Source organism: Arabidopsis thaliana, chromosome 5, assembly GCF_000001735.4.
Source record: "Arabidopsis thaliana chromosome 5, partial sequence".
NCBI lineage: Eukaryota > Viridiplantae > Streptophyta > Magnoliopsida > Brassicales > Brassicaceae > Arabidopsis > Arabidopsis thaliana.
This window is the reverse complement of record NC_003076.8, coordinates 16,059,457-16,073,484: the sequence shown is the minus strand read 5'-3', so window position 1 is coordinate 16,073,484 and position 14,028 is coordinate 16,059,457. Positions and strand designations below refer to the sequence as shown.

At 36.9% G+C, this 14,028-nt stretch overlaps 8 protein-coding genes across 9 annotated transcripts; 4 read left to right on the top strand and 4 right to left on the bottom strand.

Annotated features, from left to right (window-relative positions):
* Positions 1-97: 97 nt before the first annotated feature.
* On the bottom strand, positions 98-3,339 carry DEG9 (DegP protease 9). Its single transcript, NM_123384.3, has 9 exons — positions 2,480-3,339; positions 1,980-2,179; positions 1,708-1,888; positions 1,439-1,630; positions 1,088-1,320; positions 889-990; positions 756-806; positions 576-680; positions 98-494 (listed from the first exon to the last, which is right to left on the bottom strand). Exons 1-9 carry the CDS (start codon positions 3,081-3,083, stop codon positions 384-386), a joined length of 1,779 nt encoding a protein of 592 aa, NP_568577.1. The 5' UTR covers positions 3,084-3,339; the 3' UTR covers positions 98-383.
* A 101-nt stretch (positions 3,340-3,440) lies between these two features.
* On the top strand, positions 3,441-4,442 carry AT5G40190 (RNA ligase/cyclic nucleotide phosphodiesterase family protein). The gene has a single exon (NM_123383.6). The coding sequence runs from the start codon at positions 3,636-3,638 to the stop codon at positions 4,185-4,187; it is 552 nt and encodes a 183-aa protein (NP_198835.1). The 5' UTR covers positions 3,441-3,635; the 3' UTR covers positions 4,188-4,442.
* A 291-nt stretch (positions 4,443-4,733) lies between these two features.
* AT5G40180 (Pmr5/Cas1p GDSL/SGNH-like acyl-esterase family protein) lies at positions 4,734-5,617 on the bottom strand. Its single transcript, NM_123382.2, has 2 exons — positions 5,497-5,617; positions 4,734-5,407 (listed from the first exon to the last, which is right to left on the bottom strand). Exons 1-2 carry the CDS (start codon positions 5,560-5,562, stop codon positions 5,279-5,281), a joined length of 195 nt encoding a protein of 64 aa, NP_198834.1. The 5' UTR covers positions 5,563-5,617; the 3' UTR covers positions 4,734-5,278.
* A 239-nt stretch (positions 5,618-5,856) lies between these two features.
* On the top strand, positions 5,857-8,626 carry RLP54 (receptor like protein 54). Its single transcript, NM_123381.3, has one exon. The coding sequence runs from the start codon at positions 5,928-5,930 to the stop codon at positions 8,304-8,306; it is 2,379 nt and encodes a 792-aa protein (NP_198833.1). The 5' UTR covers positions 5,857-5,927; the 3' UTR covers positions 8,307-8,626.
* A 169-nt stretch (positions 8,627-8,795) lies between these two features.
* On the top strand, positions 8,796-11,006 carry EMB506 (Ankyrin repeat family protein; the record flags this gene model as incomplete). Of its 2 annotated transcripts, NM_123380.3 has the most annotated exons (7): positions 8,796-9,553; positions 9,705-9,784; positions 9,912-10,010; positions 10,081-10,179; positions 10,263-10,361; positions 10,449-10,547; positions 10,658-11,006. In NM_123380.3, exons 1-7 carry the CDS (start codon positions 9,184-9,186, stop codon positions 10,757-10,759), a joined length of 948 nt encoding a protein of 315 aa, NP_198832.1. In that variant the 5' UTR covers positions 8,796-9,183. The 2 variants fall into 2 exon arrangements, with proteins under 2 accessions (NP_198832.1, NP_001331101.1); NM_001344316.1 differs by lacking the exon at positions 10,658-11,006 and having other exon boundaries at positions 9,025-9,553; positions 10,449-10,583.
* AT5G40155 (Defensin-like (DEFL) family protein) lies at positions 10,937-11,594 on the bottom strand. Its single transcript, NM_123379.3, has 2 exons — positions 11,454-11,594; positions 10,937-11,309 (listed from the first exon to the last, which is right to left on the bottom strand). Exons 1-2 carry the CDS (start codon positions 11,527-11,529, stop codon positions 11,140-11,142), a joined length of 246 nt encoding a protein of 81 aa, NP_568576.2. The 5' UTR covers positions 11,530-11,594; the 3' UTR covers positions 10,937-11,139.
* An 847-nt stretch (positions 11,595-12,441) lies between these two features.
* Positions 12,442-13,981, top strand: AT5G40150 (Peroxidase superfamily protein). The gene has a single exon (NM_123378.3). The coding sequence runs from the start codon at positions 12,749-12,751 to the stop codon at positions 13,733-13,735; it is 987 nt and encodes a 328-aa protein (NP_198831.1). The 5' UTR covers positions 12,442-12,748; the 3' UTR covers positions 13,736-13,981.
* AT5G40153 (peroxidase) lies at positions 12,856-13,143 on the bottom strand (the record flags this gene model as incomplete). Its single annotated transcript, NM_001344315.1, has 1 exon — positions 12,856-13,143. The coding sequence occupies one exon, from the start codon at positions 13,141-13,143 to the stop codon at positions 12,856-12,858; it is 288 nt and encodes a 95-aa protein (NP_001332472.1).
* Positions 13,982-14,028: the final 47 nt, after the last annotated feature.

The following is a 14,028-nucleotide window of genomic DNA, read 5'->3' as shown; positions in this document are numbered from 1 at the left end:
TAGCTAAACCAGACTAGGGTTTCTTAATGTCAAAGCGCTACGAATCCCACTATTTTACTTGGGACATATAGATGAATGGAAAGTGAAGTATTTGGTAGAAGAACCTATGATTATATCTCATCCATTTCACTTTCTTTTTGCATACTTTTTTTGTGTGGATATATATGATTGTTCTACCAAGTTCAAACTTCAAAGAAAATAAATGAGAGAAAAAATAACCAATGTATTTCTTCTTGCATATTTTTCCAAATACAAAACAGAATCAAGAAAAATCAAATTATGGTTTGAGCTTCTCTTTGTCTTTCCATGACTGTATTTGCTTTTATGTCCTTCCATGGACAAAAATCTCTCTTTCTCTCCTTCTGGTTATGGTTCCTTCTGTTTCAGTTTCTTTCTTCAGTCTTGAGATCATCAGACATAGCAGAAGGTATGCAATGTGTGGTCAGAATATCTAATGTTGCTTCCTTTGCTGTCTTAGTGTCCAGAACAACAATCTGTAGAAACACCAAAGAATTTTAGCTAAAAATTGTTTATAAGTTTGTATAAAAGTTAAGGAAGATGAGAAAATAACATACCTGATCATAATCCAGATTAAACTTCATATATTCATCCTCACAATTCTCCACCATCCCAGCTAAACCTTTCAAGTTTTTCACAGGTTTGCCATTAAAGGCGACAACCTACACGGCGATTTGAACATTTAGCGTGACAGATGCTTCAATAAAGTGACAAATGATAAATGCAATTTAACAAACCTGGGTGTTGACAATCTCTTCATAACCAATGTTAATGTCAGAAACAAGAACCTGCAAGTTAAAATATGGGTGTTGAGGCTTCGACACCAAAATAATTATGACTGCATTAACGTGTGAAACAGGAGAAACCAACCTGTGAAACTACAACAAGCTGCTCGTCCACGGATTGAGCCATTGCATGAAGATGTTTCTCCAATAGCTTGACAGGTGCGTCAAATTCATATTCTTTTCCATACTGCAAAACATATCAATGGGAAATAGTTATATAAACTGTGAATGGATGCATGAGAGAAAGCGAGAAAGTAAGGAAAGATAGAGAGACAGTAAAGGACCTCAGATCGAAGATATGGAACAGAGACAGTTGTAAATACAAAGCCAGCAACGATGAAGTACGAAGGAGGTTTGCCACTTATGTGAGCAGGGATTAGCCTCTTGTGGATTGCAAGTTTTATGTTGAACTCTAATATTTCTTTGTTTCGTAGAACCTTCACGAGAGCAGAATCTCCAGTGTACTTTTGGGATATAAGGTAGCTAAAGCCAATTCGTTCTCCATGCCTAAATGGAACTGCAAAAACACAAACATGAACAGAAATGTTATTAAGGATTGTCTAGACTTAACCAGAAATAACTACACTCATTGGTCCCATTAATGATTGCTAATAAGTTATTGAAAGAATTATTACCAGTCCCATCATTAGCGATATTAACTCCATCAAAACTAAGGATAATATCAGACGGCTTCAAAACTTGTGATTCTGGGGCGGTTGGCTCAATTCTTCTAATCCGCACTCCCTTTTGATGAGATTCCATACCCATTGACTTCCGCAAATCAGGATTTTCCATCTTTTGCCACTCAATTCCGAGAACAGGAAACCCTAAAACAGTTCAAGTATGAGAAAAAAGCACATGTAGAGATAGATAACAAACAACATTAATCATCGGTGAAACTTACCTGTGTATTTATCATGCTTCTCATAATCTTGAATGAAATGTACAATCACCGGTGTGGGAATGACATAACCAATATTCTCAGCATCTTCGTGTTTCAAAGACTGAAATGCAATACCAACACATTTTCCTTTATCATTAAATGCAGGACCACCAGAATTCCCAGAATTAATAGCTGCATCAATCTGAAAAGACAAAAACAGAAAACATTTTTATAAGTGCCCTTAACTCCCTAGTCAGATAAGGAAAAATATCATGTCAAATGTGTTGTCCAACCTGCAATCCCAAAAGCTCGGTTGATCCATGCACATACGACAATATCTCCATCCGGGAAACAACACCGCTTGTGACAGAGATTGTATCACCACCAATTGGATAACCAACAACAGTAACAGCATCTTGCAAAGCTGGTAAATCACCAAACTCCACAGGAGATACTCCTTCCCAAAACTCATCATCCGTAACTGTCAACAAAGCTGTAATCCAAGTGTATAACATCATCAGCCACATAGACAAGAACAGTAAAACTCCAGACTTCACACATTTGTCAATGAAACTTATAACAGACATAACAAGGAGAAAAGTACAATCCATAGAAAATCAATATGACTAGTTACACTTCTATTGCAACTCAAACTACACTAAAAAGAGTAAATCATCAGTTTCTGTCAACAAAGCTGTAATTACATACTAAAATCAATTCTGACTACTTAAAAATTCTATTGCAACTCAAAACAACAGAAAACAGATGCAGAAATTAGATACAAGATCCATACCAATGTCACATTCAGTTCCAATGGCCAAGACTGTAGCCAAATACTTAGTATCAGAGCCACGCTTCTTGAGTTTAACTTGAGTATGATGCTCAACAGAATGTGCATTAGTCAAAACTCTTCTTCCCCCAATAATAAAACCACTACTACCAGAACTATACTGTCGTTTCCTTTGCCATGGCAACGAGAAATTAGGCTCAGTGTGAACACAAAAGACTTTAACAACAGCATCCATTGAAGGAACAACTTTAACAACAGTTTCCCAACTCGGAGCAGCGGGAATCGATTCAGTAGTTGTTGAAACAATCATCCCATTGCTACAATCACCATTCTTCGTATCAGAGTGATGAAGACGAGATCTACTACGCTCTGGTGACGACGTCCTCTGGTTACCAGCTTCTGATTCATTGTTCAATCTACGCTTTTTACCTCTCCCACGACTGCGTCGCGACGGAGATGGGTTGGCTTCAGAAGCTGAAACAGGCTCAGGGGATTGAGGTAACGATGCTTCATTAGCCGAAGCTTCTTTAACTTCGCCGCCGGCGTTTTCCGCCGATGAAGCATCTTGCCTTTTGTGTTTACGTCCTCTCTTCTCAGAATTCTTCATCTTTTCCCTCAACCCAGAAGGAAAAAGATAATCTTTTCCTCTGGATTGTAACTTCTCAGTGAAATTGAAATTGAAATTTGCAAGAAGACGCGGCTAGGGTTTATAATCGGAGAGTGGTTGTAAGAAACGGCGATCATTGTCCCGTCGTGCCTGAATATAAGACAAATGGGCCTGAAGTTAGGCCCAATAACGATATTGGGCTTCTAATTACTGAATTATAATTATGTTAACCCAAGCCATCATTAGGTTAAAACCACAAACTTGGCCTTGTTGGTCTTCATCTTAAAAGTCTAAACCATAATTAGTTAGTTACAGAGATTCGTAATTTGTTGCTGAACTCAAACCGAATTTAATAAAGTTGGATTTAGAGTTGGTTCGGTTCGATTCGGTTAGGATCGGTTAAAATGCACAAACCAAATCTGAAATTTGATGATGTTCTCACTTTCCCTTTTTGAGTAAATCGATCTCTCTTACTCCACCATCTTCCTTCTGTCTCCGATCGCGATCCATCTTCAATTCCATCTCCGATCTTCAATTCCGACTTGGAATAAAATGTCAGAAGGCTACGCAATCGAGCTATACTTCGATCCAGCACTCGAAAACCAAGTATTGAAAGCATGGAACGTCTTCGCTCGCCGTCAAATCAGTACCAAATTGATCAACACTGAGTCTCGTCCACACATAACACTCTTCTCCACCTCCTTCTTCGATTCAACGAGACTCGAATCCGTCATCAAAAACTTCGTATCCAAGCAAGAACCAATCTCGATCTCGTTCTCTACTATCGGTAGCTTCTCTAGCGACAACAACGTACTGTTTCTATCTCCGACTCCGTCTCTATCGCTTCTTCAGTTGCAGACTCAGTTATGTGATATGTTGAAGAAAGAATCTGTTGACATTGGTGAAGAGTATCGTGTTGATTCTTGGGTTCCGTTTTGTCCCGTGGCTCTTGATGTTCCTAAGTCTCGTATGGCTGAGGCTTTCTCTGTGTTGAGAGATTTGAAGCTTCCGGTGAATGGTTATGGTATGGAGATTGGTCTCGTTGAGTTTTCTCCTGTTCGTGAAGTCTTCTCATTTCCTCTTGGTAACACTTTGGAGTCTTGATCTGTTGTTGTTGGTTTTTATGTAATTTCTCTATGTAAAGCTTCGAACTTTACTGTTGAATTCTAAGGAATAGTTGGAGAATTTGCTATTTATCTATCTGAATGATGTTTTGATTGCTAGAGTTAACTACTAGAACACATAGAAGCTCTGTGTTGTAGTCAAAGTCGATATCTTTAGAAGTTCCTATGATATGTGTTTTATGTCTTTACTGTTGAACTCGGATATTTCTAAGGAATAGTTGGAGAATTGCTATTTATCAATCTCACCTTTCTCACTTCTCTTATTATGTTCTCATCTTTTGTCGATGTGTGTTTCGATCTGAATTGTGTTATGATAGCTAGAGTTAAGAGTTAGGATACAATTGAGGCTTTGTGTTGTAGTCATGGTTGGTGAGTAAGTTAGCTGTTACTATTTCTGTCTCAATTCTCTGTAATTTTTAGTCTCTGGAGTTTGGGACAAGGACTGTTCAAGGTGGTCTTTTAGATCGCTATGATCCGTTGAATGAAAATTTCCGTTTGGTTTCTGTGTCATCATTTTGAGTTTATGCACTTTGAGATTCTTAGGAAGATCACAGGAAATTTTTATGTTTCATGTCTTCACATGAACACTAAGAATGGTGGAAACTGTTATTCCTCTGCTCAATGTTTTTTTGCAGGCTATGATCATGAATACATTAAACAATGCCAGGTATGTGCAGTTTTGTATATGTCCTGTAAATAATATGTGTCTTCTCTTTCTTACACATATAACTAAAGGTTGTAATGAGAATTGAATTAAGACATCACCTTATACTTTTTAAAATTTCTTATCCTCAAGATTTACCTGAGTTGTCTGAGTATGGCCATGAGAAACTCGCTCCAGGCATTGATTGGTCCAGGCAAGCACCAGTGAGTACAGTCATTGAAACCCTTCATCCATTTATTTCCCCAGTAAGAATTCGGGTGCCCGTCTGGTCTCATTAGCATAACCCTAGTCACATCCAAAACCTCAAACTTCTTCTTTTTTAAGCTGTCACGTTTAAATATCTTCAAGCTGTTCTATCTGAGATGTTAAGATTTCCAATGGCAATGGCAATGTCTGTATTTAGCAGATCAATTGCCCATTGCTCGCTTGTCAATGTCGAGATCATAGATTCCTGTTCCGGTCTTCTTAGCATGAGTCCTTTCGAGTCCGGCCACTAGAAACTTTGCCATGAGGTAGATATCTTTCGGAGTTTCTTCCTGTGAAACCAAAGCAAAGAAACGAGATTTCTTAAGTCACAAGCTTAAGGAGTTATGTTATAAGATGTTGTCCAAAAAAAAAATCTTACCATTGACAGGAGGCAGAGAAGAGACTCCATGTGGTTTCTGGCTACAGAATCACCAATGAAATTCATCTTTTTGCCACAGACAAGATCGAAAAAATATCTAGAAGACTACAGTTGGATAATTGTCTAGATTGAAACGTTTGTGTAGAGACAATATAAAGTATCTAGAAAATTGATTAATTGGTCCACTGTCTACCCGGTTGGTATCGGTCTTGGTCGAACTAAATATGTGGTGGTCAATATTTACATGCTGAAAGACTCAAATTTTCCTAGCAAGCGATGTGACATATAACTCTTTATCTTTATTATATATATAACTCTTTATCTTTATTATATATATAACTCTTTATCTTTATTATATATGATTGTTAGAAGAGTAGACTGCAAAATTGACCAAATCATACATACCAATTTCTTCTTCATATCTTCATATCATGAAATCGAATTTGGCCGTTTTCTTCATAACTTGTTTCTTCTGTTGCGTCTTTGTGACCAGCGATTCAGTTTACACTCTACCATTTCCTTTCCCACGCGATCAAGTTGAGATTCTGTTGGAATTGAAGAATGAGTTTCCATCCTTCAACTGCGACCTCACTTGGAAACTCGATTACTTTGGTCGAATGGACACTAGAGCAAATATAAGCTCCTGGACCAAAGACTCTGACTCCTTTAGTGGGGTTTCCTTTGATAGCGAGACCGGTGTGGTGAAGGAGCTGTCCCTTGGTCGTCAATGTCTTACTAGTCTCAAGGCTAATAGTAGCCTCTTCAGATTCCAACACCTCAGGTACCTCGATCTCTCTGAAAATCATTTTGACTCGTCCCCTATACCCTCTGGATTTGGTAGACTGACCTACTTGGAATCCTTGGATCTTAGCAAAAATGGGTTTATAGGAGAAGTTCCATCCTCAATAAGTAACCTAAGCCGGTTAACCAATTTAGACCTTTCATATAACAAGCTCACCGGTGGTATTCCCAATCTACATAGTTTAACCCTTCTTGAGAATATAGACCTATCATATAATAAGTTTTCTGGAGCCATTCCTTCTTACCTCTTCACCATGCCTTTTCTAGTTTCTCTTAACCTACGCCAAAACCATCTTAGTGACCCTCTTGAGAATATAAATTATTCTGCAACCTCTAAACTTTTAATTTTAGACATGGCTTATAACCTTATGAGTCATCGAATCCTAGAACCTATCTCAAAATTAGCCAACCTCATACAAATTGACTTATCTTTTCAGAAGACACCCTACACATTCAACTTTGATTTCTTGCTCTTCAAGTCTCTAGTGCGTTTGGATCTTTCCGGAAATAGTGTTTCAGTGGTTGGTACCGGTTCAGAAAATTTGACACATCTAGACTTGTCGAGCTGCAACATCACCGAGTTCCCGATGTTTATTAAGGACTTACAAAGATTATGGTGGTTAGACATTTCCAATAATAGAATTAAAGGAAAAGTGCCTGAGTTGTTATGGACTCTGCCTTCTATGCTCCATGTAAATCTCTCACGCAACTCCTTTGATTCCTTGGAAGGTACGCCAAAAATAATCCTCAATTCGTCGATTTCGGAGTTAGATTTGAGTTCAAATGCCTTCAAAGGATCTTTTCCTATTATTCCACCTTATGTCAACATCATGGCTGCATCAAATAACTATTTCACTGGAGGCATACCACTTATATTCTGCAAAAGATATCGACTCAGTCTCCTTGATCTATCAAACAACAACTTCAGTGGGACAATTCCGAGATGCTTGACAAATGTGTCACTCGGACTAGAAGCGTTGAAACTCAGTAACAACAGCCTCACTGGGAGACTTCCGGACATAGAAGACCGCTTAGTACTACTTGACGTTGGCCACAACCAAATAAGTGGGAAGCTTCCAAGGTCTCTAGTAAACTGCACAACCCTAAAGTTTCTAAATGTGGAAGGAAACCACATCAACGACACTTTCCCTTTCTGGCTGAAGGCTTTGACGCGTCTTGAAATCATTGTTCTGAGATCAAACAGATTCCACGGTCCCATTTCTTCTCCTGAGGTCTCTCTTTCATTTACGGCACTGCGGATAATTGATATTTCCCGTAACAGCTTCAACGGGAGCCTACCGCAAAACTACTTTGCGAATTGGAGTGCACCTTTGGTTAATACCCCACAAGGATATCGTTGGCCAGAGTACACAGGAGATGAACACTCTAAATATGAGACCCCGCTTTGGTCTTATCCTTCCATTCATTTGAGAATAAAAGGACGAAGCATAGAGTTGGGAAAGATTCCAGATACATACACGTCGATAGATTTCTCAGGAAATAGTTTTGAAGGACAGATTCCAGAATCAATAGGTGATTTGAAATCGTTGATTGTTCTGGACTTATCTAACAACTCTTTCACTGGTCGTATTCCATCGTCGTTGGCCAAACTTAAACAACTCGAGTCATTGGATCTATCTCAAAACCGAATCTCTGGAAATATACCTCAAGAGCTAAGAGAGCTGACGTTTTTGGGATATGTTAACATGTCACATAACAGACTCACCGGCCAAATACCACAGAGTACACAGGTTGGAGGGCAACCTAAATCCTCCTTTGAAGGGAATATCAATCTTTGTGGTCTTCCTCTTCAAGAGAGTTGTTTAAGGGGAAATGGAGTACCATCAACACCACATACACAAGAGCAAGAACTACCAAAGCAAGAACATGCGTTGAACTGGAAAGCAGCTGCGATAGGCTATGGACCCGGAGTGTTGTTTGGACTGGCGATCGGACAAGCCTTTGCTCGATACAAACCGGTCTTGTTCTATAAGTTGTTTCGACTTTGAGATGTATTGTTTCTTCTTCTTCATTTTGGTGTTGAATCATATGTAAAATAATCAGTTTACTACTCTTTGCTTTTTGGGCTTTGACGATAAACTAACAACACAGCTTTGATTTTCTGGTTAATCTGTTTCGTATTAGACAGACTTTGTAAACTTTAAATGTTGCTCAAATGCTTGCTTGTTTAGTATACACACTTTGAACTACTCTTTCTATTTCAAGACTAATGTACTCTGTTATTTTGTAAAGTACTTGTTATATTATTAGCTTGAGCACATATAAAAAAATATATATATATTATATTTTATAGTTTTTTTTAGATTCGTTAATTATTAATATTATAGATTATTAAGTTCCAACAAGAGTGATATTATTTCATTTAGCAAGCTATTTCTTAAAACCCACTATATTTGCTGAGATTTGTGTATCTTTTATTCTTTTTAATTAACTATAAAAAATGTAAAAGAAAAATATATTTTCTGTTTATTTAGTGTTTATTTAATATTATAATATAATAATTCCTATGACACAGGTTTAAAACAAATAAAATCCCAGTAAAAATAATTTTTGGGATTATAATTTAATACTAAACAAGAAAATCTATGATGTATTTGCTAAAAATACAAAGTTTAAAAAACTAATTTTTTTATATACATTAAAAAAACATAATTTTAATATTTAGTTAAATAGAGTTTGGCCAATAAAAATATTTACTGTAGTTACAAAGTATATAAATTTAAAATAGTTTTAATGATTTTATTTTATTTTTTGTTTATAACATTTTATATTGTGAAACAAAATAAACATCCTAATATGAAACAGAATGACACTTCCAAAGATATGCCCAATTGAAGCAAAAGCCAGAACAGCTTTTAAATTGCAATGGTCTCTTCGGTTTTATCCATCCCTCCACAAACTTGTCTACTTCCACGATTACCCATCTCTGATTCTGTCAATTGCAAATCGAAAATCGTGTACTGTCTCTCCACAAGTGTCCGAGGAAGCTCCGTCAAGAGACAATCCACGGCCAGAACTCGCAGTTTCACTGAGACAAATCGTCGAACACCTTCCGTGCAATCCAAACATGAATTCTGGGAAGATCCAGATGATGGTAGCGACAGTGAAAACGAATATGAAGGAGAAGAAGAAGATGGTATTGGGAATGATTTAGATAACGAGAGTGATTGGGAAGATGACTCGAGAGTACAAAAGCTTACTACTACAGACAACTACGAGGAAGAGCTTGCAAAAGGTTCTTCTTTAAAGTCTCTCACTTTACTATTTTTATCCGAATTGTGTGTAAAAGATCACTCTTTTAGTATGAAGAACTGGAATAGTTTCAAAGTTAGTACTTTTGTGTGTGAATGTGTATCATTGCTTTACATGGGCTTGAGTATTTGCAGAGGTTGAACAACTTCTTGAACCTGAAGAAAGAGTAATTCTTCAGCAAAATGAGAAACCAAATCTCAAGATGATCTCAACAGTAAGTTTTCATGTGATTTTCTTCAGTATCTCTTATATGCATATCAATCTGTGATCATATTGCTACGAGTGTAGTGGTTTTGATTCACTTGGTTTGTATACTTATTGTGTAAATATGGAATCTGCAGAAGAGTTGGAAGCCACTTCAGACACTTGCTCTGTCAATGCAGATTCAGTTAATGGATAATCTTATTGAAAACGGACTAGACATTGATGATGTTGACAAGGTTTGCTTTTAAACATACCAAATCTGGTTTCTATTGTTTATCATGTCACTGACTGAATCTACAAAAACAGGACAACCAAACCGCTCTTCACAAAGCAATCATTGGTAAAAAAGAAGCGGTGATTAGTCATCTTTTGAGGAAAGGAGCTAATCCGCATCTTCAAGATCGGGTGAGAACTTATCTGGTTCCATTTACGTAGAACCCATTTGGAAAAGGTTCATACTTTATTAACCAGATTGTTCAAAGATACAGGACGGTGCAGCTCCGATTCATTATGCAGTTCAAGTTGGAGCCTTGCAGACTGTAAAACTACTATTCAAGTACAATGTAGACGTCAATGTTGCAGATAATGTTAGTACTTAGTAGCAACTAAAAGCTTATCTCAAGCCATTAAAAAATTTCTGATTTTGATTCGATGAAACTTTCTTTGTTTTACAGGAAGGATGGACTCCGTTACATATAGCTGTACAAAGCCGAAATCGAGACATTACAAAGATATTGTTGACCAATGGTGCTGATAAAACAAGACGAACAAAGGTGTTAATGGCGAAAATATGTGTAGAGAAAAACTGAGAGTATATGAATAGTTAGTTTGTTTTTGTTCGATAACAGATCAATTTGGTTTTGGTTTCTTGCTGTCTTTTCAGGATGGGAAATTAGCTTTGGACTTGGCTCTGTGCTTTGGAAGAGATTTCAAGTCATATGATCTGGTCAAGCTATTGAAGATTATGCCCACCGGGGATATATAGAAAGAGCTGGTGAGATTTTGAATGATCAGGTTGAGATTACTAAACTGCATTTGCCATTGCTTGGTTTGATTGTAATCTACACCGGTATAAGTGGTTAAGGTAGAAGAAACCCGATTGAGTTTGTAATTACTGCTTTTATATATTCGTGGATGAACTTGTTATTCGGGTGTGTGTATCATAATGTGCATAACAAAGATACACATTGTTATGTCATATATATTAAATTACAAGCATTGCAAGATTGTGCAAGTAAATAATAATTTTAAGGGTTATGCATTGCCTTTAAAATAGGGAAGACAAGTATATAATTTGTTCTCTTTCTCCACATCTTTTTTTTTTTGTTACCAACCATACATTGAAACATGCAAATGCATATGCACCTATTCGTTGATAAGTTCGCAGCAACATATTTTACAAGTTCCGGTCTCGTCACGGCTACAAAAAGCGGATTCATAATTATATCCATATTTTCCAGATACGCAATCCGTAAAGCATGAGTCCGTGTACGGTCCAACCGGGTGTTTGCAATCTGCATCGACAGATTTAGGTCCTGCAAAGACAGAAGCGTTAGTTTGAAGAAATATATGCATGTGAGTAGTCTTGGCCAATCTAAAACAGATTCGGATTAAAAAAAAAACTATGTCAAATATAAACATGATTATCAATTTGTTATTGAAAAACGACGAGGACTAACCAGAAATGATGAATATGATCATGATGGTGGTAATCAAAATTAGTAGAGGAGAAGATGATGATCTCTTGGATTCCATTGTTTTCGTATTAAGACTTGAGAGATAATGGTGTTTTTAATCAACTGAGAGATTATGGTTTTATAGGTTTTTTTTTTGTTTCACTTTTCCATATATATTGTGACTTTTGAGATATATCATTAACTAAAAATAGTTATCACAGCTATATCTTTTAAAAACTGGTTTTACTGAAAATGGCTGAATCTAGAAACAATTATTTTAAGGGAGATTTCGTCTAAAAATTAAAAACAACTAATTAAACACGCTTGTTGTGAGATATATCATCAACTGAAACTTGTTTGATTGTAATCTAAGTAGATAAAAGTGATTAAAGTAGAAGAACATGGTTTGGTTTTCTGAAACACTTTATTATTTATTTTTTTTTTGGGCCAAGGTTTTCTGAAACACTAAAAAATTTAAATTTGTTGTATAAAATCCATAAGCATCGAAAAAAGAACAATTCTTGGATTCACCCCCCTCTTTAATAACCAATCAAAATACAACATGTCATATATTTTATTTAAATTAAATTAAAATTAAAACTAAAATTAGAAAACAAAAAAAGTTAAGAAAAGAAAATCTCTACAAACCAAAAATGACATATAATTCTATTAAGAAAAATTCTTGGATTCATCCTCTCTTTAATAACTAATCAAAATACATAATATGACATGTCACACTTTATTTAAAAATAAATTAAAATTAAAATCAGAAAACAAACAAATATAAAAATAAAATCTGTATACTTTTAATAAAGGAAGGTTAAATATCAATGTGTGCTTATAAATAATAACTTGGGTTTAGATTTTATAATTACACAGAATTATATGTCCGTTTGTATTTATAAATGAGAATTAGGGTTTAGATTTTATAATTTAAACAAAATCATATGTCAGGTTGAGTTTATAAAAAAGTGGTTAGAGTTTAAATTTTAGAATTAAATAAAATTATATATCGGTTTAAACCGTAGATACCATACTAGATAACAACTATTTTTGCCAAACCTCTAATTCGAACCGAAAACCAAACACAATCAACCGGTTTAAGAGAATAAACGTAATAAACCGGCTCATATAAGAAAATAACTGGATCCTCTATCCCGTGATTGGTGGTTGCACTAAACCAAAGCGCGTTTTCTTCACTCTCTCACTCTCACTCTCTCTTCTACTTCCATTAAAATCTCACCGCCTCTTTCACTCTCACTCTCTCAAGCTCAAGAGTTCTGAATCTCCCTTCAACAATGGCGGAACAATCTCAACTCAAGAATCTCACCATCATCCTCCTCCTCCTCTGCTTATCCTTCCAATCACTATCCTTCGCCGCCGAATCTCACCTAACCGTCGATTTCTACTCCAAATCATGCCCTAAATTCCTCGACATTATCCGCGAAACCATCACCAACAAACAGATCTCAACTCCAACAACCGCCGCCGCAGCTCTCCGCCTCTTCTTCCACGACTGTTTCCCCAACGGCTGCGACGCCTCCGTCCTCGTTTCTTCCACCGCTTTCAACACCGCCGAACGCGATTCATCAATCAATCTCTCTCTCCCCGGAGACGGATTCGACGTAGTAATCCGAGCTAAAACAGCTCTCGAACTCGCTTGTCCCAACACAGTCTCTTGCTCCGATATCATCGCCGTCGCGGTACGTGATCTCCTCGTAACCGTCGGTGGACCTTACTACGAAATCTCCCTCGGCCGTCGCGATTCACGAACTTCGAAATCATCTCTCGTCTCCGATCTCCTCCCGCTCCCGTCGATGCAGATATCGAAGCTCATCGATCAATTCAGCTCCAGAGGCTTCTCCGTTCAAGAAATGGTTGCTTTGAGTGGTGCTCACACCATCGGATTCTCACATTGCAAGGAGTTCACGAACCGGGTCAACCCGAATAATAGTACCGGGTATAACCCGAGATTCGCGGTAGCTTTAAAGAAAGCTTGTTCGAATTCCAAAAATGACCCTACGATATCTGTCTTCAACGACGTTATGACTCCGAACAAATTCGATAATATGTATTTCCAGAATATTCCGAAAGGTCTCGGGTTACTTGAATCGGATCACGGTTTATTCTCCGACCCGAGAACCCGTCCGTTCGTTGAGTTATACGCGAGAGACCAATCTCGGTTCTTTAACGACTTTGCCGGAGCTATGCAGAAGTTGAGTCTTCACGGTGTTTTGACCGGACGGCGAGGAGAGATCCGACGAAGGTGTGATGCGATCAACTAAAACGTCTTAGAGATTCTTCTTAATTGTTATTACGATTTGTGAGATTTCGTTTTTGTTTATTTTTTTAATTGTTGATTAGTTAGTTTAGAGCAAATGTTTGAGATTTCGGCGAGATTGAATTGTTGATCTAAGGCTCATGTGTGATTATTTATATATGATTATAATTAGTCGATTCGTCTTCCGATAACTGAGGATTACTGAATTTGATCAAATAGAATAATCTTATTTTCTGGTTGCTAAATTTTCTTTTCTTTTCACTTACTATTATAATATATCAAAATTTTATTCTGAAA

What these genes read in the sequence shown, in the direction of transcription:
- DEG9 (NM_123384.3), bottom strand. Translation starts at nt 3,083, where the DNA reads ATGAAGAATTCTGAGAAGAGAGGACGTAAACACAAAAGGCAAGATGCT. An exon ending in AAGAGATTGTCAACACCCAG is followed by an intron (nt 681 to 755) that starts GTTTGTTAAATT and finishes ATCGCCGTGTAG; the next exon opens with GTTGTCGCCTTTAATGGCAA. An exon ending in TTAATCTGGATTATGATCAG is followed by an intron (nt 495 to 575) that starts GTATGTTATTTT and finishes GTGTTTCTACAG; the next exon opens with ATTGTTGTTCTGGACACTAA.
- AT5G40150 (NM_123378.3), top strand. Translation starts at nt 12,749, where the DNA reads ATGGCGGAACAATCTCAACTCAAGAATCTCACCATCATCCTCCTCCTC.
- AT5G40155 (NM_123379.3), bottom strand. Translation starts at nt 11,529, where the DNA reads ATGGAATCCAAGAGATCATCATCTTCTCCTCTACTAATTTTGATTACC. An exon ending in GATCATATTCATCATTTCTG is followed by an intron (nt 11,310 to 11,453) that starts GTTAGTCCTCGT and finishes CTGTCTTTGCAG; the next exon opens with GACCTAAATCTGTCGATGCA.
- AT5G40190 (NM_123383.6), top strand. Translation starts at nt 3,636, where the DNA reads ATGTCAGAAGGCTACGCAATCGAGCTATACTTCGATCCAGCACTCGAA.
- AT5G40180 (NM_123382.2), bottom strand. Translation starts at nt 5,562, where the DNA reads ATGAATTTCATTGGTGATTCTGTAGCCAGAAACCACATGGAGTCTCTT. An exon ending in TTCTCTGCCTCCTGTCAATG is followed by an intron (nt 5,408 to 5,496) that starts GTAAGATTTTTT and finishes TTGGTTTCACAG; the next exon opens with GAAGAAACTCCGAAAGATAT.
- RLP54 (NM_123381.3), top strand. Translation starts at nt 5,928, where the DNA reads ATGAAATCGAATTTGGCCGTTTTCTTCATAACTTGTTTCTTCTGTTGC.